The 25,822-nt window shown below is 42.7% G+C and overlaps 1 protein-coding gene across 3 annotated transcripts; it reads left to right on the plus strand.

The window, feature by feature from the left end:
• The first annotated feature begins 6 nt into the window (after positions 1 to 6).
• LOC106568872 (carbonic anhydrase-related protein) lies at positions 7 to 19,544 on the plus strand. Of its 3 annotated transcripts, XM_045693999.1 has the most exons (11): positions 7 to 469; positions 677 to 697; positions 3,799 to 3,990; positions 4,291 to 4,415; positions 7,388 to 7,483; positions 9,018 to 9,080; positions 9,569 to 9,617; positions 9,716 to 9,828; positions 13,672 to 13,862; positions 17,193 to 17,308; positions 17,397 to 19,544. In XM_045693999.1, the coding sequence occupies exons 1-9, from the start codon at positions 397 to 399 to the stop codon at positions 13,804 to 13,806; spliced, it is 867 nt and encodes a 288-aa protein (XP_045549955.1). In that variant the 5' UTR covers positions 7 to 396; the 3' UTR covers positions 13,807 to 13,862; positions 17,193 to 17,308; positions 17,397 to 19,544. The 3 variants fall into 3 exon arrangements, with proteins under 3 accessions (XP_045549955.1, XP_045549956.1, XP_045549957.1); XM_045694000.1 differs by lacking the exon at positions 17,193 to 17,308; XM_045694001.1 differs by lacking the exon at positions 677 to 697 and having other exon boundaries at positions 11 to 469.
• The last annotated feature ends 6,278 nt before the right edge of the window (positions 19,545 to 25,822 follow it).

The raw sequence follows: 25,822 nt of genomic DNA on the forward strand, positions 1-25,822 counted from the left end.
GAGAGTTGTGAAACTCTTAGCTGCTTGCACTGACCTACAGTGGAAGAGTCTACACTGCAGCCTGGATTCACACACACACACACACACACACACACGCAGAGAGAGAGTTCTTTTGGTACACTCACTCTCTCCTATTTGATGGACTGAGCACCCTCTTCATCAGTATTTGGAGCTTAACCGCTGTACCAGCCCGTACTGCTGCACCTCACTGAACACAGGCTCTCAAAGTCACTGGCATCTGACAGAAAACCCTCCCTACCACACAAAGAAAGGAAGGAAGGAAGGAAGGAAGAAAACAAAAAGAAGACAGATAAGAACAAAAGCCAGAGTGTGACTTTGACTTCAAATCAAAGCAAGTGTGTTAAGTGAGAAGACTTGTTCCATACTGCCACAGCCATGGCAGACAGTGTGATTGAGGAGTCAGACTACTACCCTGGGAAGGATGAATTGGACTGGGGATATCAAGAAGGTAAGAGATTTGGAGGTTTTAGTATACACTTTGTTTCCTTTCACTCTTTTTCTCACATAAAACAGAGCTCAGAAAAATAACATGTTCTTCCCCATTTTTGGCACCAAACACATGCATTGATATGGGAATACAGTACTCTCTTCACAGATATAAAGAGAAATGTCTCTCTCTTTTTCTCTTCTCTCTATTTCTCTCTCTCTCATACAGTAGGTAAAGAACTTAAAGAAGGTAGGGTCATTTGATCAATGCACTCCTTATTGGGGTAACTTGATCATGCAAATTAGCTGTCTCGAACTGAACTTGAGATTCTGGAGTCACACCAATGATTTGGTATTCTAAGAGAGTATTGGTCTAGCTACCAGGCTTTCATGGTTTTGAGCTTTACCAGCTCCTGTCCAGGGCTCCATTGTGCGCTTTGTGTGTCTCAAATTTGCCTCTGGGCTCTAAGGGTAATAGTCAAGGTTTCCAGTAACTGGGAAAAGAACATGAGAGATTGTAACATCTAAGTCAAGAGCTGACCTTTTAGTGACTGTAATAGTCATATTGTTATTGGTGTTGACTTGAGAAAACATTTCTTTATCTTGTTGGTAGGGGATAAAGTCATCCATACGCTGAAGGAGGAGAGGGGACTTGTCTGTAGCGGTAACACATTAGCCGCTTCATTTACTAACTCCTGGCTTTGCTTCAGAAAGCATGTTTTTGTGCTATGTGCTCCCTCTGCGATTCAAAGCCATGGTTTCATCATCTTAATTACAAGGCTAAGTACGTGTGTAGGAAGTCAGACACTTCAGAGTGGGTCTCTATTTAGATTGGGTCAGTGATGTATGAAGGGAGAGCTTTGATCCCGTTTATGTCCCCCATCATGGGACTAGAGGGAGAGACACTGTAGAATCAAATCAAATCAAAGTTTATTTGTCACGCCGAATACAACAGGTGTAGACCTTAAAGTGAAACGCTTACTTACAGGCTCTAACCAATAGTGCAAAAAAGGAATTATTGGGTGAAAAATAGTTAGGTAAAGAAATACAAACAACAGTAAAAAAAGACAGTCTATATACAGTAGCGAGGCTATAAAATGGCTTGGGGGTAAAAACTGTTGAGAAGCCTTTTTGTCCTAGACTTGGCACTCCGGTACCGCTTGCCATGTGGTAGTAGAGAGAACAGTCTATGACTGGGGTGGATGGAGTCTTTGACAGTTTTTAGGGCCTTCTTCTGACACTGCCTGGTGTAGAGGTCCTGGATGGCAGGCAGCTTAGCACCAGTGATGTACTGGGCCGTAAGCACTATCCTTTGTAGTGCCTTGCGGTCAGAGGACGAGCAATTGCCGTACCAGGCAGTGATGCAACCAGTCAGGATGCTCTCGATGTTGCAGCTGTAGAACCTTTTGAGGATCTCAGGACCCATGCCAAATCTTTTTAGTTTCCTGAGGGGGAATAGGCTTTGTCGTGCCCTCTTCATGACTGTCTTGGCGTGTTTGGACCATGCTAGTTTGTTGATGTGGACACCAAGGAACTTGAAGCTCTCAACCTGCTCCACTACAGCCCTGTCGATGAGAATGGGGGTGTGCTCGGTCCTCCTTTTCCTGTAGTCCACAATCATCTCCTTATTCTTGGTTACGTTGAGGGTTGGGCTGTTATTCTGGCACCACCCAGCCAGGTCTCTGACCTCCTCCCTATAGGCTGTCTCGTCGTTGTTGGTGATCAGGCCTACCACTGTTGTGTCGTCTGCAAACTTAATGATGGTGTTGGAGTCGTGCCTGGCCATGCAGTCGTGGGTGAACAGGGAGTACAGGAGGGGACTGAGCACGCACCCCTGGGAAGCTCCAGTGTTGAGGATCAGCGTGGCAGATGTGTTGCTACCTACCCTCACCACCTGGGGGTGGCCCGTCAGGAAGTCCAGGATCCAGTTGCAGAGGGAGGTGTTTAGTCCCAGGATCCTTAGCTTAGTGATGAGCTTTGAGGGTACTATGGTGTTGAACGCTGAGCTGTAGTCAATGAATAGCATTCTCACATAAGTGTTCCTTTTGTCCAGGTGGGAAAGGGCAGTGTGGAGTGCAATAGAGATTGCATCATCTGTGGATCTGTTTGGGCGGTATGCAAATTGGAGTGGGTCTAGGGTTTCTGGGATAATGGTGTTGATGTGATCCATTACCAACCTTTCAAAGCACTTCATGGCCACGGACGTGAGTGCTACGAGTCTGCAGTCATTTAGGCAGGTTGCCTTTGTGTTCTTGGGCACATGGACTATGGTGGTCTGCTTGAAACATGTTGGTATTACAGACTCAATCAGGGACATGTTGAAAATGTCAGTGAAGACACTTTCCAGTTGGTCAGCACATGCCCGGAGCACACGTCCTGGTAATCTGTCTGGCCCCGCAGCCTCTTATATGTTGACCTGTTTAAAGGTCTTACTCACGTCGGTTACGGAGAGCGTGAACACACAGTCGTCCGGAACAGCTGATGCTCTCATGCATGCCTTAGTGTTGCTTGCCTCGAAGAGGGCATAGACGTGATTTAGCTCGTCTGGTAGGCTCGTGTCACTGGGCAGCTTGCAGCTGTGCTTCCCTTTGTAGTCTGTAATAGTTTGCAAGAAGGGTGTGTCCCTGACAGATTTGATCTCAAATCTGATTACATTAATTGCGTTTTGCACTCTCTCTGCACGTACAGTACAGTGATATGAAATAACGATGAAATAATTCAGGGCATGGTATGGAAAGACCAGAGACCTAAGACAGCTAGCTAAAAGAGTGCTCTTACAGAGTGTGAAAAGATGTGAGAATATGATAACGAGGATTTTTTTTCACAAACCATTTACACACAGAATGGAGAGATGTGGGAATAACAGTGTGTAAAAAATAGAGGGGGGAAAAGGGAGATATGAGAGGTATGAGAGTGTGAGAGGTGGGAAGAAACACGAACTAGAGCGTCCTTGTATCCCTCTGGTGACAGTTATTCTTGGTACCGACTCCCCAACTGCTCAGCGCAGTGACACTGAGGGATTGGTGAACTCTTTAACTCCAATGTGTGTGGTGTGCGTGTGCATGCGTGTGTCTCTGTGTGTGTGTGCATGTGCACACATTAGTGCGTCCTCACTTATACACTTTGTTTATGCTGCTTGTGTATTCGAAGGCTGGATTTACACTCCACTAGACGTACTCCGTCACCACTTTGTGACTTCACCACGCACTGCATGGAGGCCTCTGCATGGAGATCTCAGTGCATGGAGATCTCAGTGCATGGAGATCTCAGTGCATGCCAGAGCCCAGAGGTTGTGACTTTACGCAAGCGTCAGTGACGTTGAGTGTAAGTCTAAGTTGTGTGTATTTTCAGGTGTCGAGTGGGGTTTGCTGTTCCCTGATGCCAATGGGGAGTACCAGTCACCCATCAACCTGAACTCCCGGGAGGCGCATTATGACCCCTTGCTTCTGGACGTGGGGCTAACACCCAATTACGTTGTGTGTCGGGACTGTGAGGTCATCAACGATGGACACACCGTACGCATCATGCTGAGGTCCAAATCAGGTGCAGAACACACATCCAAAACGTTAATTTAACATTACCATGGTACACATAAAAACAATTCATGGGTAGAATTTGTCAACCCTCCACTATAGTAATGATCTTGAATGCACTTTGTCAATGATCTTACATTAGCCGTGACCCCTGAAAGTTGAGTCAATGACTGTGTGCTGCAAGGGAGATACACATACACTTCAGAGTTGAATCAGAATTCAAGCCTACGTTCAAAACGCAAGATCATCTGATGTGGTCTGGATTTCCTGTGTCTGCTCTCCCATGATGCTCTGGGTTTCCTGTCTGCAGTGGTAACTGGTGGACCGTTGCAAATTGATCATGAGTACGAGCTGCATGAGGTGCGCTTCCACTGGGGCAAAGAGAACCAGAGGGGCTCAGAACACACCGTCAACTTTAAGGCCTTCCCCATGGAGGTATGGGTCTCGGCCAAACACACACACACTGTCCGCGTCAAGGCCCTGACCATGTTTATCTAAGTTGGAGGCCACAGTTACAAATCAAATTGTATTGGTCATATACACGTGTTTAGCAGATATTATTGCGGGTGTAGCGAAATGCTTGTGTTTCTAGTTCTGACAGTGCAGTAATATCTAACAAGTAATATCTAACAATTTCACAACATATACACACAAATCTAAGGAATGGAATTAAGAATACAGAAATATATGGACGAGCAATGTCAGAGCGACATAGAATAAGATACAGTAGAAAAGTATGGAATGCAGTATATACAGTTGAAGTCGGAAGTTTACATGCACTTAGGTTGGAGTCATTAAAACTCGTTTTTCAACCACTCCACAAATGTCTTGTTACCAAACTATAGTTTTGGCAAGTCGGTTAGGACATCTACTTTGTGCATGACGTAAGTAATTTTTCCAACAATTGTTTACAGACAGATTATTTCACTTATAATTGTCACGGTTGTCGTCGGTAATGGAGGACCAAAACGCAGCAGGTATGTGTAAGTTCATCTTGAGGTTTATTAACTTCCCAAAATGAACACCAAAATAACAAAACAAGTGAACGAACGATATACAGACAGTCTGGCAAGGCACAAGGCTAAACACAGAACAATCTCCCACAAACACACAGACAAACACACCCAACAAATATAGGACTTCCAATCAAAGGCAACACCACACAGCTGCCTTCAATTGGAAGTCCACCCCAATTAACTCTACATAGAAACACACTTACTAGACTACACATAGAAATACATAAACATAGACCATAAACCAAAACCCGGAAATACTAAATCAAACACCCTTTTACCAAAACACCACCCCGAACCACATAAAACAAATACCCTCTGCCACGTCCTGACCAAACTACAATAACAATTAACCCTTATACTGGCCAGGACAATAATTCACTGTATTGCAATTCCAATGGGTCAGAAGTTTACATACACTGAGTTGACTGTGCCTTTTAAACAGTTTGGAAAATTCCAGAAAATGATGTCATGGCATTAGAAGCTTCTGATAGGCTAATTGACATCATTTGAGTCAATTGGCAGTTGTACCTGTGGATGTATTTCAAGGCCTACCTTCAAACTCAGTGCCTCTTTGCTTGACATAATGGGAAAATCAAAAGAAATCAGCCAAGACCTCAGAAAAAGTCTGATTCATCCTTGGGAACAATTTCCAAATGCCTGAATGTACCACGTTCATCTGTACAAACAATAGTACGCAAGTATATACACCATGGGACCACACAGCCGTCATACCACTCAGGAAGGAGACGTGTTCTGTCTCCTTGAGATGAATGTACTTTGGTGCGAAAAGTGCAAATCAATCCCAGAACAACAGCAAAGGACATTGTGAAGATGCTGGAGGAAACAGGTACAAAAGTATCTATATCCACAGTAAAACAAGTCCTATATCGACATAACCTGAAAGACCGCTCAGCAAGGAAGAAGCCACTGCTCCAAAAACGCCATAAAAAAGCCAGACGACGGTTTGCAAGTGCACATGGGGACAAAGATTGTACTTTTTGGAGAAATGTCCACTGGTCTGATGAAACAAAAATAGAACTGTTTGGCCATAATGACCATCGTTATGTTTGGAGGGAAAAGGAGGAGGCTTGCAAGCCATTGAACACCATCCCAACCGTGAAGCATGAGGGTGGCAGCATCATGTTGTGGGGGTGCTTTGCTGCAGGTGGGACTGGTGCGCTTCAAAAATACATGGCATCACGAGGAATGAAAATGATGTGGATATATTGAAGCAACATCTCAAGACATCAGTCAGGAAGTAAAAGCTTGGTCGCAAATAGGTCTTCCAAATGGACAATGACCCCAAACATACTTTCAAAGTTGTGGCAAAATGGCTTAAGGACAACAAAGTCAAGGTATTGGAGTGGCCATCACAAAGCCCTGACCTCAATCCCATAGAAAATTTGTGGGCAGAACTGAAAAAGCGTATGTGAGCAAGGAGGCCTACAAACCTAACTCTGTTACACCAGCTCTGTCAGGAGCAATGGGCCAAAATTCACCCAACTTATTGTGGGAAGCTTGTGGAAGGCTACCTGAAACATTTGACCCAAGTTAAACAATTTAAAGGAAATGCTAACAAATACTAATTGAGTGTATGTAAACTTCTGACCCAATGGGAATGTGATGTGAGAAATAAAATCTGAAATAAATAATAATAATTCTCTCTACTATTATTCTGATATTTCACGTTCTTAAAATCAAGTGGTGATCCTAACTGACCTAAGACAGGGAATTTTTACGTGGATTAAATGTCAGGAATTGTGAAAAACTGATTTTAAATGTATTTGGCTAAGGTGTATGTAAACTTCCGACTTCAACTGTACATATGAGATGAGTAACGCAAGATATGGAAACATTATTAAAGTGACATTATTAAGGTGACTCGTGTTCCATTTATTAAAGTGGCCAATGATTCCAGTCTGTGTGTAGGCAGCAGCCTCTCTGTGCTAGTGATGGCTATTTAACAGTCTGATGGCCTTGAGAAAGAGGGACTTGTTATGTTCACATAAAAACAGGTTACTTCGGGTCAGGACTTTTAAAGCTCATTACTTTGTTTCATATATTTACACATCACTCAGGCCATTGACGCGTTTGAAAGGGCCTGAAGAAGCTATGCGACTGGTGGTTTGGCTTTATAAGCTTCCTTCTCTATCAAAGGTGTTTTGTGCTCTATTTCAAACTGTAGAGTGCCCGTATGTCCCTTACACCTGCTCTGTCTCGGCCCTGTCTTCTGCATCATCCCTCTGCCCATCATTCTTTCATTTACTTTCTTTCTTTCATTTTCTTTCTCTTTCTTTCTTTACCTGAATATCATACTGTATGTGGTCAATCTTTTTTGTGATCAGCTTCACTATAATATGGTACAATACAATACATGTGCTTCCCCCCCAGCTCCATCTGATCCACTGGAACACAACCCTGTTCAACAGTGTGGAGGAAGCCCTGGGTAAGAACAACGGAGTTCTCATCATCGCTCTGTTTGTGCAGGTATTGATTGCTTTGGTCTCAGTCTATAGTCATATGAGAATCCCCTCTTCTCATGCTCTGTATGGTTTTGTTAGGCACTTGGTTTATTATTACTGTAATTTGTATCACATTCATATCAGCTTTGACACTAAAGCTTTGACACTAAATATACTTTTCTTATTGTACTGAGAAAAACCACCACATTGAAATAACCATGATAACATTTGACTGATATGAACTGGCTTGAGGCAATGACTGAATGTATGAATGGACCAACACTTAGTGGTGTAAAGTAACTAAGTCAAAATATTTTTGAAGTACAACTTAAGTATTTTGGGGGGGTATCTGTACTTTACTTTACTATTATTTTTGACCACTTATACTTTTACTCCACTTCATTCCTTAAAAGGATCTGACCCTTTTTTCCCCATTTTCGCCTAAAATGACATACCCAAATCTAACTGTCTGTAGGTCCTGAGGCAAGGATATGCATATTCTTGATACCATTTGAAAGGAAACACTTTGAAGTTTGTGGAAATGTGAAATTAGTGTAGGAGAATATAACACATTAGATCTGGTAAAAGATAATACACCGATCCCGTAGAGGTTAAGAAAATATGTACTTTTTACTCCCATACGTTTCTCTGACACCCAAAAGTCCTTGTTACACTTTGAATGCTTAGCAGGACAGGAAAATTGTTTAATTCATACACTTATCAAGAGAACACTTTGTCATCCCTACTGCCTCTGATCAGGCGGACTTACAAAACACAAATGCTTCGGTTGTGAATGATGTCTATGTGTTGGAGTGTATCCGTAAATAAAATAATAAATACAATTGTGCAGTCTGGTTTGTTTAAAGGGATACTTCAGGATTTTGGCAATGAAGCCCTTTACTTCCCCCAGAGTCAGATTAACTCGTGAATACCATTTTTATATGTCTGCGAGCAATTTGAAGGAAATTGCTAACTAGCGCTAGCCCAATTGCTAACTAGCGTTAGCGCAATGACTGGAAGCTAGCAGATACCCATAGACTTCCAGTCATTGTGCTAATGTTAGTTAGTATTGGCTCGTGAAACTAACTCTACCTTCCTTCATACAGGACACAGAGATATAAAAATGATAGCCACAAGTTCATCTGACTCTGGGGAACTAGATTACGGGCCTACTTGCCCAAATCTCAAAGTATCCCTTTAATATAAGGAATTTGAAAGTATTTATTGCATTTACTTTTGATACTTAAATATATTTTAGCATTGAGTTTGACTTTTGACAAGTATATTTAAAGCCAGATACTTTTAGACTTTTACGGAAGTAGTATTTTACTGGGTGACTTTCACTTTTAGTTGAGTCATTTTCTATTAAGGTATCTTTACTTTTACTCAAGTATGACAATTGAGTACTTTTTCACCATTTTCACATCCTTTCAGGATGCTCCAAACACATCAACAGCCCCATGTTAAGATGTGTTAGCATCATAACGTTACGTTGATCTGTTAGGACCATCTTTCATGACCTCTTTTTGACTTGATGCTATTGACATTGTTTCCTTCAGATAGGGAAGGAGCATCTGGGGTTGAAGGCCATAACAGAAGTGCTGCAGGACCTACAATACAAGGTAAGATCTTGGCATCCACATTGTTGACCAAGTCATATTGTTGTGGTGATGATGTTATGGTTATGAGTTGTCATGGTGATGAGAGGGCAGAGGTTATGAGAAATTACTAATATGACCTAAGGGGGTAGATACCCAATGCTTAACTGAGAGATCAAGGAAGACCTACAGTACATAGACAATCAAACTAGGCATTTAACAGAAAATCAGTAGAGGTGCAACGATTGGAGCGTGCAGCAATTGATTCATTTGTTGATTTTTGTTGTTGTTGAATTAAACCTGATGCAATCAATGCTCCAGATTGACTTGAAACCATCTGAAACATTTCAGATTAGACAGGTGAAGTGTTGATGCAGAATGTGACGAAGGAGCTCCAGTAGTACAGACGATCTGCAATAATACAGTCATGACAAACATGGTGGCTAAATAAACAGTGCATTACAAATGAAGCAGGTCAACAAATATTTTAGTGTGTTGACCTATCTTTACAGGGGAAGACCAAGATCATACCGTGCTTCAATCCCAACACACTACTTCCTGGTGAGTCCGTCATTCTAATTGTGTATGATTCCTGCTTGTGTGTATGGTGTGACACAGTATTAGATGAAGACATGGCATGTGCTTGTTACTCCCTCCAGACCCTCTCCTGAGAGACTACTGGGTGTATGAGGGCTCCCTGACCACCCCTCCATGTAGTGAGAGTGTGACCTGGATCCTGTACCGTTACCCACTCACCATCTCACAGTTACAGGTAGGCCATCTGACACAATGGTCTAGCTCAATTAATCAATCAAATGTATTTTATAAAGCCCATTTTACATCAGCAGTTTTCACAAAGTGCTTTACAGATACCCATCCTAAAAGTTCATAATGTGACTTCCAGTCCTGACGTGGCCACTGTATTAGGGAAAAACTAGGCCTTCATTTATGATATATGTAATGTATTGTCTTAAATAATTAAACCTGCAATATGTAACTTTTTGGGTAACCTAAAATCCACATTGAAATGTGTGTTTTTGATCTGTTATTCTCATTGAAAGGAAGTAAGAAGCGGTAGATCTGTTCTATGTGGGCGCTATTTGTATGCCTGCCATCCTTAAGTTTCGTTTTTTGCGTCTTTTACTTTCGGTTTTGTATACCAGCCTCAAACAGCTGAAAATACAACATTTTTGGTTATGAAAAATATATTTCACAGTAGATGGTAGAATGATTCTTGCTAGTTTTGTCACATGAACAGAAATTAGGGAAACTATTAGAATTAGAGCAACCAGGAAATGGCGGAGCGATTTCGTCATAGTGCACCTTTAAGCACTTTGATGCTTGTTTTGTTGGTGACCAGCATATGCTGGTACTTATGATGGTATGCTGGTTGCCAGCATCACAGCATACCAGAATAAGCTGGTCACCAGCAAAACCAGCACTAGTCACCAGCATATGCTAGTCTATGTTTTTTTTGACCAGGAACCTAGTGAGAAACCTAGAGAGAAACCAGACCTTTTCTGGCTGTACTGGGTGATGCTTTTAGAGTACATGTGGCCATTAAGGCCAGATCATTTTTCAAGACCTTCAAACATTCATAGATGACCAGCAGGGGCAAATAATAAAGAATGGATTAATGTTGGCTTCTAGACCCTTGCCCCAGGTCCTACTCCTAGGTTTTATCCCTTCACATGTTAATGGAGATGGCACTTGCTAGCCCTCCAAGTGGCCATATTGCTTTTATACCAAATGTTATTCAAACCAGCTCTACTTCTATAGATCTTGAGGTTGCTCTAGCTGCCTGCATTGAAGTGTGTGTTCTGCTAGAAGGTAAGATACAGTGTTGTGATTGATTTGGCACTTATACGCCCATATTTATGAAGCAAGGTCCCAACCTCTGATTCAACAGCGTTGCACAATACAGTTTGTCCTCCAAGTCAGCACACTTTCTACAGAGGCTTTGATTCTGAGCAAGCCTTTCATGTAAAGGCCAGACACCTCCCTTTGAGAGGACAGAAAGGTTATGGTGGAGAGCAAAGGCATGAATTGAAATATCAAAAAGCTAAAAAACAGAGTGATTAATGAATTGTTCATACGTATTGAGCGACCAATTATTCACATACAGTAAATAACACAGGACAGCTCATAGAGATCCTATAATTCAGTGTTATATAAACTCTGGAGGGCAGTTACCCAATATGCAGCCTGTTTAGGAACACCTTTAAACCTGTGCTGTGATGGTAGATCATTGTTCAATGGAATATTCTATATAGATTTTCCCATCTCCCAGCTGTAGCATTGTTTTATAATGGTTGACTATTGACTAAAAGCACTATGAAAAGTACTACATGTTCCTTATGTGTACCATCGAAGGAAGCCAGAACAAATAAAACACCTTTCAGTGCATTTTATTGATAGTAAATGAGTCATCAGTATTGATTGATTAATCTGATAATGGTTGTTAATGGCTCTGTTAATGTATGAAACTCTGCTGTTGTCAAGGCTTAGTTGGCTGTGCCTCATAAAATCCTGTATTACTGAATCCATCTGTCTTGTTTGTTTCGGGCAAACACTATCCTCCTGCATTTGCGAAGTCTGACTGACCATCCAACCAGATAACTATTAGCTTAGGGCTAGGTGTCCAGTCCAGTACCCAATGAAAATCTTAACGGAGAATGTCTGTCATTTTACTGCTACACACACAAGACCAGACTCAGCTGGAAAGAGGTCTGTAAAATAGACCAGGACAGGAAGAAATGAGCTCTTAGCCTAAGCATACAGTAGAATGCCAACATGTACAGAACACTGAAAATACTAAATAAGATCAGATATAAGATATACAGTGCATTAGGAAAGCTTTCAGACCCCTTGACTTTTTCCACAATTTGTTACGATATAGTCTTACTCTAAAATCGATTAAACTATTTTTTCCCCTCGTCAATCTACACACAATACCCCATAATGACAAAGTGAAAACAGGTTTATAGAAATGTTTAGCAAATTTATACAAAAACAGAAATACATTATTTTCATAAGTATTCAGACCATTTGCTAAGAGACTCGAAATTGAGCTCAGGTGCGTCCTGTTTCCATTGATCATCCTTGAGATGTTTCTACAACTTGATTGGAGTCCACCTGTGGTCAATTCAATTTATTGGACATGATTTGGAAAGGCACACACCTGTCTATGTAAGGTCCCACAGTTGACAGTGCATGTCAGAGCAAAAGCCAAGCCATAAGGTTGAAGGAATCATCCACAGATCTCCGAGACATGATTGTGTCGAGGCACAGATCTGGGGAAGGGTACCAAAACATTTCTGCAGCAATGAAGGTCCCCAAGAACACAGTGGCCTCCAACATTCTTAAATGGAAGTAGTTTGGAACCACCAAGACGCTTCCTAGAGCTGACCGCCCGGCCAAACTGAGCAATTGGGGGAGAAGGGCCTTGGTCAGGAAGGTAACCAAGAACCCGATGGTCACTCTGACAGAGCTCCAGAGTTCATCTGTGGAGATGGGAGAACCTTCCATAAGGACAACTATCTCTGCAGCAATCCACCAATCAGGCTTTTATGGCAGAGTGGCCAGACAGAAGCCACTGCTGCCATAAAAAGGCACATGACAGCCCGCTTGGAGTTTGCCAAAAGGCACCCTAAACACACTCAGACCATGAGAAACAAGATTCTCGGGTTTGATGAAATCAAGATTGAACTCTTTGGCCTGAATGCCAAGTGTCACATCTGGAGGAAACCTGGCACAATCCCTACGGTGAAGCATGGTGGTGGCAGCATCATGCTGTGGGGATGTTTTTCAGCGGCAGGGACTGGGAGACTAGTCAGGATCGAGGAAAATATGAACGGAGCAAAGTACAGAGAGATCCTTGATGAAAACCTGCTCCAGAGTCCTCAGGACCTCAAGACTGTGGCCAAGGTTCACCTTCCAACAGGACAATGACCCTAAGCACACAGCCAAGACAACGCAGGAGTGGCTTTGGGACAAGTCTCTTGAGTGGCCCAGCCAGAGACTGGACTTCAACCGATCTAACATCTCTGGACAGACCTCAAAATATCTGTGCAGTGATGCTCTCCATCCAACCTAACAGAGCTTGAGAGGATCTGCAGAGAAGAATGGAAGAAACTCCCCAAATACAGGTGTGCCAAGCTTGTAGCGTCATACCCAACAAGACTCGAGGCTGTAATCGCTGCCAAAGGTTCTTCAACAAAGTAAAGGGTCTGAATACGAATGTAAATGTCATATTTCCTTTTTATTACATTTTTTATAAATTCACAACAAAATCAAATCTGTTTATGCTTTGTCATTATGGGTATTGTGTGTAGTTTGATGACGGATAAAAACAATTTAATCAATTTTAGAATAAGGCTGTAAAGTGAAAAAAGTGAAGGGGTCTGAATACTTTCTGAATGCACTGTACTTTATTAGTCCACACAAGATGGACATATGTCTTATGCTTTTATCCACATTAGGTTTGTAAAGGCTGGAGCAGAGGGCAGCCGCAGTGCAGCTAGACAGAACATTGATCGAAACTAGACGGAATACTTATCTTAATTAATCCATCACCACTCTTTCCCTTCACCATCATTTTCATCATCTCTCCCAGATAGAGGAGTTCAGGAGGCTCAGGTCCCATCTGAAAGGTGCTGATCTACCTGAGGGGAACGACGGGATGTTGGGAGACAACTTCCGCCCCTCTCAGCCCCTCAGCGACAGGACCATCCGGGCTGCCTTCCAGTGACACCCCCCTTCCCCCGTCTATCCTCCACGGGGGATCTTTAGCTCCACGCTTAACAGGTAAATGTCAACCATGTAAATACCAAGTACATGGTTTTTAAATACACTACATGACCAAAAGTATGTGGACACCTGCTTGTCGAACATCTCATTCCAAAATCATGGCGTTGGTCTCCCCTTTGCTGCTATTCTGGGAAGGCTTTCCACTAGATGTTGGAACATTGCTGTGGGGACTTGCTTCCATTCAGCCACAAGAGCATTAGTGAGGTCGGGCACTGTCGGCGGTCGAATTTTTCCAAAGGTATTCGATGGAGTTGAGATCAGAGTTCTGTGCAGACCAGTCAAGTTTTTCCACGACAAACTATTTCTGTATGGACCTCGCTTTGTGCACTGGGGCATTGTTATGCTGAAACAGGAAAGGGCCTTCCCCAAACTGTTGCCACAAAGTTGGAAGCACAGAATCGTCTAGAATGTCATTATATGCTGTAGAGATTTCACTTCACTGGAACTAAGGGGCCTAGCCCATACCATGACAAACAACCCCAGACCATTATTCCTCTTACACCAAACTTTACAGTTGGCACTATGCATTGGGGCAGGTAGCATTCTCTTGACATCTGCCAAACCCAGATTTTGTCTGTTGCAGCATTTCCACTGCTCCAGAGCTTTACTCCACTCCAGTTGATGCTTGGCATTGCGCATGGTGAGCTTAGGCTTGTGTGCGGCTGCTTGGCCATGGAAACCCATTTTTTGAAGCTCCCAATGAAAAGTTATTGTGCTGACATTGCTTCTAGATGCAGTTTGGAACTCGGTAATGAGTGTTGCAACCGAGGGCAGACGGTTTTTATGCGCTACGCGCTTCAGCACTCGCCGGGCCCATTCTCTGAGCTTTTGTGGCCTACCACTTTGTGGCTGAGCTGTTGTTGCTGCTAGATGTTTCCACTTCACAATAACAGCACTTACAGTTGACCGGGGCAGCTCTAGCAGGGCAGCAATTTGATAAAATGACTTGTTAGAAAGCCGGCATCCTATAACAGTGTCACGTTGAAAGTCACTAAGCTCTTCAGTAAAGCCATTCTACTGCAAGTGTTTGTCTATGGAGATTGCATGGCTGTGTGCTCAATTGTATACACCTGTCAGCAACATGTGTGGCTGAAATAGCCAAATCCACTCATTTGAAGGGGTGTCTACATACTTTTGTGTATATAGAGTGTACTTTATATATGTATAGATATTTTCAAAAGTGTTTTATGACATCTGTGTGACTACTAGATACCATCGCTCTTCATAACCTCAAACCAGGTTCAAACCTGATGGGAAGTCATTTATACCACAACAACAAAAATAACCATGTTTCAAATGAAATCGGGGTGATATTGTCATGCCCTGGAAGTCATAGTTTAACGGAAATAGGCCAGGCATTTCCCAGAGGTAAAATAATAATGGCACCACTAAACACAGGAGCAGTGTCAGAGCTATAGTAATAATGAGCTAACCTAGTTCTTCTACTAATCTAGCACTAGCTGTGGTGTTTTGTGTGTGTGTGTGTGTGTGTGTGTGTGTGTGTGTGGAGTGGAGGGATATCTATTTTAGAGCTCGCATTGGGAACACCTGGGAAACAACTGGAAAATTACTCATTTTGAGTGGATGGATTTGGATGTGCTCAACCGAGGGCACAGGGACAAAGTGTGGCTTGGACTCTACTGCATTACGCAAATAGTGTAAGAGAAAAACATGACTGTATCAGAGAGCCAAGGGACACTTGTTTGGTCGTTTGACAGATGTTTTAGTAGCTACTGGCTAAGTATAACAAACTGTATGGAAATGGTTGTATAATAGTTGAGTAAAAGATACGGTAATAGAAAATGATTCAAGTAAAAAAGTCACATAGTAAAATACTACCTGAGTAAAAGTCTAAAAGAATCTGGTTTGAAATGTACTTAACTACAGTGGTGGAAAAAGTAGTCTTATCATACTTGAGTAAAAGTGAAAGTAAATGGAAAACTCAAATTCCTTATATTAAGCAAACCAGATAGCACAATTTTCTTGTTTTTGTTCATTTACGGACAGACCGGGGCACACTCCAACACTCAGACATAAATGACAAACACAGTATTTGTGTTTAGTGAGTCCGCCAGATCAGAGGCAGTAGGGATGACAACGTGTTATATTGATATATGTGTGTGAATTGCACCATATTGCGGTCTGGCCTGATTTAAAGAAAAAAACTTTTGGGTGCCAGGGAAAATGTAAGGGAGTAAAAAAGTACAAAATATATTTTCTTTAGGAATGTTTTGGAGTAAAAGTTATACAAAATATAAATAGTGAAGTACAGATACTTCCCAAAAACTATTTAAGTAGTACTTTATTGTATTCATACTTAAGTACTTTACACCACTGGGAAACAGTGTAGCTACAGAGAGAAATGCGGGAGAGATAGTGGAGTATTGTCTCTTTGGTAAGGGATATTACCTGACCATACCTGAGAGGGGCCAGGAAAAGGAGGAATAGAGGAGGAAGAAGGAAGGATAGAGAAAGGGGGTTCTGAAGGGGACCTGACTGTTGACTCAAATTGCACAATTCAGCAATACCTTAAATTAAATTACATTACCAAACCATTACTTGTTCATCATAAGGTAATAATGCATGTAATTACAATGTAGCACATTTGTAAATGCAGGTAGTTAAATGGGTCTGCCAATTGTCAATACTGTTTACCATGGAAATACAAAAAGTTTGACAGTACTGCATAATTGCATGCACTAACTTAGCTTGTTACAATTACATCAAATAAAATGCATAAGTGATTTTATTTAAATTTTTTGTATAGACCATTTATTTCATTTTTTCCTATTTAACTCAAAACAACTGCACAGCATACCAAACTATACACGCGCCCAATGGGCCACAACAAATAAAATACAAATACACTAACAAAATACATAGGGAGAGATTTTATCTTCTGATAAGTGATATTTAATGTCCATGATATTCCTCTGTGCCTTTAAGAAAAAACAATAACCGTTCCCATATCTTTTATGTTTGTCTTTGCTAACATTTACATTTGAGTCATTTAGCAGGTACTCTTATCCAGAGTGACTAGGGTTAAGTGCCTTGCACAAGGGCACATCAACAGTTTTTTCCCCACCTAGTCGGCTCGGTACTGGCCCAACGCTCTTAACGGCTAGGCTACCTGCTGCAATGTTGTTTTTATCAACAGATTCAAAATGTTATTGACCCAGTTGGTACTCTGGTATTGTCACATCTGCTCCTGCAACGCCCTCTACTGCTCATCCTGTGTCTCCTTGACCTGCCGCCACTCCCCCAGTACTCTCTCCCTCTTCCTCTCTCTCTCTGTGTGTGTGTGTGTGTGTGATTGTGTGGGCGGAGACAAGTGTGCTGGAGTCAGAGCAGATCCCCAACAGCTGCAACCTGTTCCATAATCAAGACCTCTACAAATACTCAGCCCTGCCACTTCCACGCTGCCAGATCGTAATCTCTGCTCAGTCAGTCTACGTTTCTAGCCGTTTGTTACTATTCAGATCCTGTTGTGCCTGTTTTCCTTGCCTGACACTGTTTTCCTCTCCGCTACAGTTCCGCCTGCTCCGACCCTGGTCCCTGTCTCCAGTCCGACGTCTCGTCATCCTGCTACTCTGTCCTGGATTCCCCACTCTACTACCCCATTGGAATCCCCTCCGGACCTGCTTACCCTGTCTCAACCCCTCTCGCTCCAGCCTCCACATCCGCACCTGGTTTACAGCAACCCGCCCGAGCTTCCCATGACCTGCACTCCATCTCCCCCCTGTGTTTCAATAAATACCTTGGTTATTTCATCCCAGTCTCTTCGTCTGAGTCTGCTAATGGGTTCCACTCCGCGTAACAGGTATAAGGATTCATAAGGATTATGTGACATAAAGTGTGCCTGAAAACGTCATTTCTAGCTCTGTAACCATCATAGCGCATACACAGAAAACAGGATAATAGTTTGTGGATTTAAGAGTGGAAAATATGAATATTGCACAATGTCAAACAACTCTAACCCAAAACATAGGACTTATAAAATAACACTTTGCTCGTCTACCCCCTACCTCTGTGTCCAAACCCAGTCGTAGCAGCGACATGACTGCTGGAATGTTCCAACATCTGCAAAATATTCCCTTTTTTTATTTTCATACTGAGAAAGAGAGTGAAACGAGAGAAAGGAGGGGAGAGGGAGAACGGCCTTGTTGAATTGGCTGGATCGCTGGAAGTTGTTACATTGAATCCCCTGGACTGGTAGCTACAGATTGTAACACCAGATTTGGACCACTGTATTGGTAGTTACAGAAGTGGCTGTACAAAATGTTGCTGGAGATTTTTCAATTAACCTGGTATTTGCGATACTATCTTCGTCCTCGAATTGTGGAAACAGGCATTTCATAAAATGGCTGTGTCCAGTGTCAGGGGGTCCATGTGAATCGATAAAATGCTCTGTTAAAATAAATAAATGTTTGGTCCATGAAGTAATCCAACAATGTGTACACCACCATCTTGTCTTTTTAAAATCTTCTCTCATTGATTGAGACAGGGGGGTCCACCCCAAAGGGCCGCATGCCAGGATGACAGAAGCCTGTCTCGATTTAATGAGAGAAGATTTGTAAAAATAAGATGACGGCATACACATTGTCGCCAATACCAGGTTAGCTAAAAAATGCCAACGTTTTGTAGAGCCACACCTGTAACTACCAGTATAATGGTCCACATTTCTGTGGTTAAGTCACATTATCTGGTGTTACAATTTATAGCTATTGGACTTGGAGGGAGCTCACAAAGGCACGATTTTACTCTGTTGATGAAGGCAGCGCTGACAGACCAACCAGCTGGCTTCACCTGTGACCTGGAACATAGCCATTTGCTGTTGGCTGGTACATCCATGCTCTGGAAGGAGATACATGATTGGCTCTGATCCAATATCCACACTAACAGTAGTATACTAGATGGAAGCGCTGGATTGGGCATGCATTCTTACTGGTGTGATAGTGGGGTTGTTGGTGGAATTTAGTCCTTGTGATAGGATTTGTTTAGGTTTCATACAGGTATGCATATGTCGCTTGGGGCATGTACTTGTACTGTACTGTCATGCAGGTTGCAGTTTGTGTAATAAGTAGAAAAATGTGAATCAACTAACACCTGTTCCTAGGGATTTTCAAAATATGGAAAATAAATGTATAAAATGACTAAAAAAAAGATGCTGTTGAAACCGCACTGTCTCTCAGAATAGCAAGCAGAAAGGCAGAAATGTATGTAGTTCTGTATAATATACATGGTCAGGTTTAATGACCTTAGGTCAGGTTTAATGCCGTATAATCTCAGATGTCTCAGGCTGATATTTGTTGAGATATTTCCGTCAGCTTCTGGCTCCTGTCCTCGCAGTATTAAACGCAGTGTTTTTGGGCTTTTCGATATCTGCTTATCTAGCAATAGGAAGCATGACAATAGACAATTAGACCACAGTGTGCCCTTTCTTGTAAAAACAAAGGAGACATCCATCAAATGTAAATGACCTTTTAAGGGCTATAGACAACACAGTACAGCACAGAGTTATAGGCTATGAAAATTAAACAATGAAGAATTTTGTTGTGATGTTTTTAGACATTTTAAGGTTCTGCAGTTCTTGTACTGACTAATGTGATGATGATGATGATGCTGATAAAGATTACTCTTACTGTAACTTAACAATAAAGGTCAAACTGTCAGTAGTAATACATTTGTCCCTGGTGTTATTTCAACTATCTCACCAGTTCAATTTACCATTACACCACTGAAAAGGATCACTACCATTTAATATGGGTAGATATATGATTAACTTCATGTTAAATTGAAATGTCATTACATAGGACCAAAGTCGCAGACTTCTCCAGTCCCTGCCACACTATACCATGTATACGTCAGGTCCTACTGTACTAGTGTCCATCTCCAGCATTCCCTGACGAAGCAACCAAGGGTGTGTTCGTATTTCCACCTGGAGTGCGATCAGAGTGCGCTCTGTGTGTTTGTAAATTCAGAGCGTTGTGTTTCGCTTGCCACGCGTTCAGAGCGCACACTGGACGCTCTGGCCGAGGAGTTGGGTTGATCCGAGCGTTCTGACCTCACAACAGAAGTCAAGCACCCAAGCTAACTGGCTAACTTGCTAGCTACTTCCAGACAGAACACCTCACTCTGACCATTTTACTCGCTCTAGCAGAGCTGGTTAAGCTGTTTTCATGTTATCCAGAGCGTTGGAGACTGTGCTGCTGACAACAATTTAATTACGCTTTTTCGTTGAGGTTTACTTACACCTTCCATATTCAAGGGGTGTTGAGTGTTCATAAATTCCTCAGTTATTCTGCACACTGCACACTCTGAAATCGGAGTAGATAGCCAGAGTGAATTTATGAACGCATTCCAGACTGGATCGGTGACATAACAGCCAGTTAATGACATCACACCTACAGCTGGAGGCCATGTTTACAGCAGGATGTGCTCGTTACACGGGCCATAATGAATCATGTGTTTCAATGTAATCAAGGTATGAAAATTGTCATTTTTGGGCTTAGTTGTGGTCAATATGCAGTGTACAAATTATTGTAATTATGTTCCGGACCCCCGACCATCCGCCGACCAAAAATCGCGGTACCGAGTCAATGTGCGGGGGTACAGGTTAGTCGAGGTAATATGTACATGTAGCTAGGGGTAAAGCGACAATGCATAGATAATAAACAGCTAAAGAAAAACGCAAATAGTCCGGTTAGCCATTTGATGAGCTGTTTTGCAGTCTTATGGCTTGGGGGTAAAAGCTGTTAAAACAACAACAGGCTTATCCAACCTACCACACCCATCTATCTAATACACAGCTAATCTGCCCATAGGGAGCTCTCATCTCACAGTGCAACAGTACAACAGAGACCCACCCATATTAATAGTATAAGTCATAAACATACTGGAATGCAATACAGGAGAGTGCTTAGAAAGCCTATGCCAAAAGGTCTTGTTTAATTAAAAAGTATTGCAAGTTGGGACAGACGTTTTTCCTGACAATGTGACCTGGGCCAGGAGTTTTTCATGGCCAAGAATAACTACAAACATGTCTAGCATGTTTTCCTGTTTTGTGGCCTTGAAGAGTGGAGGAGACTATTCATACAAATATTGGGGTTATTCATAAAAATGAGAATGCTATTTATATATGTTTTACCTGTCATAAAATAGCTGCATTATAATTAATTACATAACTACTACATAGTTATAAGAGCAACTTAATATAAAGTGTGATGGTTTGAGCAGGAAACCATATACAGCTGCGCAATGCTGGAGCATCTATGGTAGGAATGTGAATGAGACCAAACAGGTCTTACAGCGCCCTCCTCTGTCTGAATGACTAATGGCAGCATCGAAACCTAGCCACTTGAAATGTCAGAGAAAATACACTGATAATGACTAATATAGCACTGGAGAAAACACGACGCCTGAAAGGTCACATGGGTGTAGCTAGACATACTGTAGTCACATACAGTAGGCTAGTTGGGTGAGTCGCAGTACAAAGACATGTAATTGACCCACATGTACTATCATGACTTTATCTCTTGCACAATCCTGTGTTGTTGTGATGTTTCCTATTTATTGGTCCAACTATCTTAAGATTTAAGCTTTCATTCTTTAGAAAGCGTGGAGTCAGTTGTGTGCATGCACCATTCACAGCAAATACCTCCCTATTTTCCTTACAAATGTATCTGAGTTGCGGTTATTCAGTGAAACAGCAGGGGGCACTGTAATCCAATGCTGTGAGAACCTGGTACGGAGAGGGAGAGGCAGGGAGGGGAGAGAGCGAAGTAACGGGGGAATGTTCCAACGGGGGAATGTTCCGGGCCACAGGGCATCTAACTGTTTGATCAGGCGTGGCCTTTCACGGACCGAGAGAGAATATCAGCGATGACGGAACATCTCGTCTGACATTTCTATTATTTCGTTTCTATGACTCTCGCAGAGAAGGGAGGATAGAAAAGGCTACATTATTCTATGATCAAGAGCACCGAAAGAGAGTGAGAGAGGAGAAGGGACACAGAGGGAAAAGAGAGTGAACCGAAATTGTGCCTCATGCATCCTCAAGAGAGTGCAAATGTCTATTGTCCTCGTCCTTTGATTTTTACCAAGTTGGAGTGGAGCAGCGTGAAATGGATCCTCTTCAGATAACATTGTATAGTACATTTCACTTTCCCATCAGTAGTTGCTCTCTCACGGGAAGGGAAAAAGGTATTCTGGCTCTAAAACGTACAGTAGTTGCATCCATATTTAAATTCCAACTACTCCCAAAGTCCTGTCCAGATTCATGGTAGAAAGAAACAGAAATGTACTGATGCAGTACATCATAGTCAGTATGAGAGATTAATCAAATCAAATCACATCAAACTTTATTTGTCACCATGCGCCGAATACAACGAGTGTAGACTTTACCGTGAAATGCTTACTTATTAAAAGCCCTTAACCAACAGTGCAGTTCAAGAAAAGTTAAGAAAATATTTACCAAGTAGACTAAAATAAAAAAGCGATAATTAAAAGTAACACAATAAGAATAACAATAACGAAGCTATATTCAGGGGGCACCGGTACCGAGTCAGTGTGCAGGGGTACAGGCTAGTTGAGGTAATTTGTACGTGTAGGTGGGGGTGAAGTGACTATGCATAGATAATAAACAGCTAGGAGCAGCAGTATACAAAAGGGAGGGGGGGTCAATGTAAATTGTCCAGTGGCAATTGTATTAATTGTTCAGCAGTCTTATGGCTTGGGGGTAGAAGCTGTTGAGGAGCCTTTTGGGCCTAGACTTGGCGCTACCGCTTGCCGTGCGCCAAACAGTCTATAACTTCGGTGACTGGAATCTCTTACAATTTTATGGGCTTTCCTCTGACACCGCCTATTGAATTTGTCCTGGATGGCAGGAAGCTTGGCCCCAGTGATGTACTGGGCCGTTCGCACTACCCTCTGTAGCACCTTACAGTCAGATGCCGAGCAGTTGCCATACCAGGCGGTGATGCAACCGGTCAGGATGCTCTCGATGGTGCAGCTGTAGAACCTTTTGAGGATCTGGGGACCCATACCAAATCTTTTCAGTCTCCTGAGGCGGAAAAGGTTTTGTCGTGCTCTCTTCACAACTGTCTTGGTATGTTTGGACAATGATAGTTTGTTGGTGATGTGGACACCAAGGAACTTGAAACTCTCGATCCGCTCCACTACAGCCCCGTCAATGTTAATGGGGGCCTGTTCAGCCCGTCTTTCCTGTAGTCCATGATCAGCTCCTTTATCTTGCTCACATTGAGGGAGAGGTTGTTGTCCTGGCACCACACTGCCAGTTCTCTGACCTCCTCCCTATAGGTCGTCTCATTGTTGTCGGTGATCAGGCCTACCACTGTTGTGTCATCAGCAAACTTAATGATGGTGTTGGAGTCGTGTTTGGCCACGCAATCATGGGTGAACAGGGAATACAGGAGGGGACTAAGTACACACCCCTGAGGGGCCCCAGTGTTAAGGATCAGCATGGCAGGCATGTTGTTGCCTACTCTTACCACCTAGGGGCGGCCGTCAGGAAGTCCAGATCCAGTTGCAGAGGGAGGTGTTTAGTCCCAGAGTCCTTAGCTTAGTGATGAGCTTAGTGGCACCATGGTGTTGAACGCTGAGCTGTAGTCAATGAACATCATTCTCACATAGGTGCTCCTTTTGTCCAGGTGAGAAAGTGCAGTGTGGAGTGCGATTGAGATTGCGTCATCTGTGGATCTGTTAGGGCGGTATGCGAATTGGAGTGAATCTAGGGTGTCCGGGAGGATGGTGTTGATGTGAGCCATGACCATGCTTTCAAAGCACTTCATGGCTACTGACGTGAGTGCCATGGGGCGGTAATCATTTAGGCAGGTTACCTTCACTTCCTTGGGCACAAGGACTATGGTGGTCTGCTTGAAACATGTAGGTATTACAGATTCGGTCAGGGAGAGGTTGAAAATGTCAGTGACAGTTGGATCCACGCATGCTTTGAGTACACGTCCTGGTAATCTGTCTGGCCCAAAGGCTTTGTGAATGTTGACCTGTTAAAAGCTTTTGTTCACATCGGCTACCAAGAGCGTTATCACACAGTCATCCAGAACAGCTGGTGCTCTCATGCATGCTTCAGTGTTGCTTGCCTCGAAGCGAGCATAAAAGGTATTTAGCTCATCTGGTAGGCTCGCGTCACTGGGCAGCTCGCGTCTGGGTTTCCCTTTGTATTACGTAATAGTTTTCAAGCCCTGCCACATCCGACGAGCGTCAGAGCCAGTATAGTAAGATTCAATCTTAATCCTGTATTGACGCTTTGCTTATTTGATGGTTCGTCTGAAGGCATAGCGGGATTTCTTCTAAGCGTCCGGATTAGTCTCCCGCTCCTTGAAAGCGGAAGCTCTAGCCATTAGCTCGATGCGAATGTTGCCTGAAATCCATGGCTTCTGGTTGGGATATGTATGTACAGTCACTGTGGGGACGACGTTGTCGATGCACTTATTGATGAAGACGATGACTGAGGTGGTGTACTCCTCAATGCCACTGGATGAATCCTGGAACATATTCCAGTCTGTGCTAGCAAAACAGTCCTGTAGTGTAGCGTCATCTAACCACTTCCGTATTGAGCGAGTCACTGGTACTTCCTGCTTTAGTTTTTGCTTGCAAGCAGGACTCAGGAGGATAGAATTGTGGTCAGATTTGCCAAATGGCGGGCGGGGGAGAGCTTTGTATGCATCTCTGCATGTGGAGTAAAGGTGGTCTAGGATTTTTTTCCCCCCCTGGTTGCACATGTGACATGCTGGCAAAACTTTGGTAAAACTGATTTAAGTTTGCCTGCATTAAAGTCCTCAGCCACTAGGCGCGCCTCTTCTGGGTGAGAATTTTCTTGTTTGCTTATGGCCTTATAGAGTTGGTTGAGAGCGGTCTTAGTGCCAGCATTGGTCTGTGATGGGAAATAGACGGCTACGAATAATATAGATGAGAACTCTCCTGGTAGATAGTGTGGTCTACAGCTTATCATAAGGTACTCTACCTCAGGTGAGCAATACCTCGAGACTTTTTTAATATTAGACATCGCGCACAAGCTGTTATTGACAAATAGACACACACCCCCACCCCTCGTCTTACCAGAGGTAGCGTTTCTGTTCTGCCGGTGCATGGAAAATCCCGCTAGCACTATATTGTCGGTATCGTCATTCAGCCACGCCTTGGTGAAACATAAGATGTTACAGTTTTTGATGTCGCGTTGGTAGGATAATCTTAATCGTAGGTCGTCAATCTTATTTTCCAATGATTGCACGTTAGCAAGAAGAACGGATGGCAGTGGGAGTTTACTCGCTTACTGCCCGATCTGCTGCCTCTTTTCCTGCTGTCTTTTCTTCTAAAGAAGAAGACCAATGTCTTTTGACCTTCCATATGTGGTATCTCAATTTGATCACTCTTTTGTTGCTGAGAATTTTCCTACACAGCAAGAAATGCGAACTTGTAGTGTATTTTGGTTTTTAAAAAGCTTCTAAGGTTTGTAATTTCCACTTTGAAATTTCAGACTTGATTTGCCCTAATGAAAATGCATCAACATCTACAATAAAAAATTCCATTAATTATAATCCACATAATAATTCACATTTCCTGTTGCTGCGGGATTATTTTCCTGCTGTAGCAAACTAGCTCAAATTAAGATCCTACATCTCTATAAATATCTCCCTTCCCTTCCAGAGTAAAAGAGAAAGGCACATACTAAAACCTTAAAGCTGAACCATAGAATCCTCCATATCCTCCCAGTTGTCCACCTCAACATTCTCTCACGACGTCTAATAGATTTATCTCATAGCAGGAGATGATGTTTGACACAGATGTACTGACCATAGCCCAGCAATGGGCTCTTCTATTGTTCTGCATCCATTCAAAGGTTTATTGATGTCTCTCCTAACGTGACCCTTTTGATTCGAGCCGTTCGGACAATAGAGCCAGAAGCCCAAACAGATGGG

The sequence above is a fragment of the Salmo salar genome, chromosome ssa14 (assembly GCF_905237065.1).
Source record: "Salmo salar chromosome ssa14, Ssal_v3.1, whole genome shotgun sequence".
Classification (NCBI taxonomy): domain Eukaryota; kingdom Metazoa; phylum Chordata; class Actinopteri; order Salmoniformes; family Salmonidae; genus Salmo; species Salmo salar.

Excerpts from the sequence above, each read along its gene's own strand:
- LOC106568872 (XM_045693999.1), top strand. The coding sequence starts at position 397 with ATGGCAGACAGTGTGATTGAGGAGTCAGACTACTACCCTGGGAAGGAT. Across the intron at positions 470-676 it reads GGACTGGGGATATCAAGAAG|TAGGTAAAGAACTTAAAGAA; the intron begins GTAAGAGATTTG and ends TCTCTCATACAG. Across the intron at positions 9,081-9,568 it reads TGCAGGACCTACAATACAAG|GGGAAGACCAAGATCATACC; the intron begins GTAAGATCTTGG and ends CTATCTTTACAG.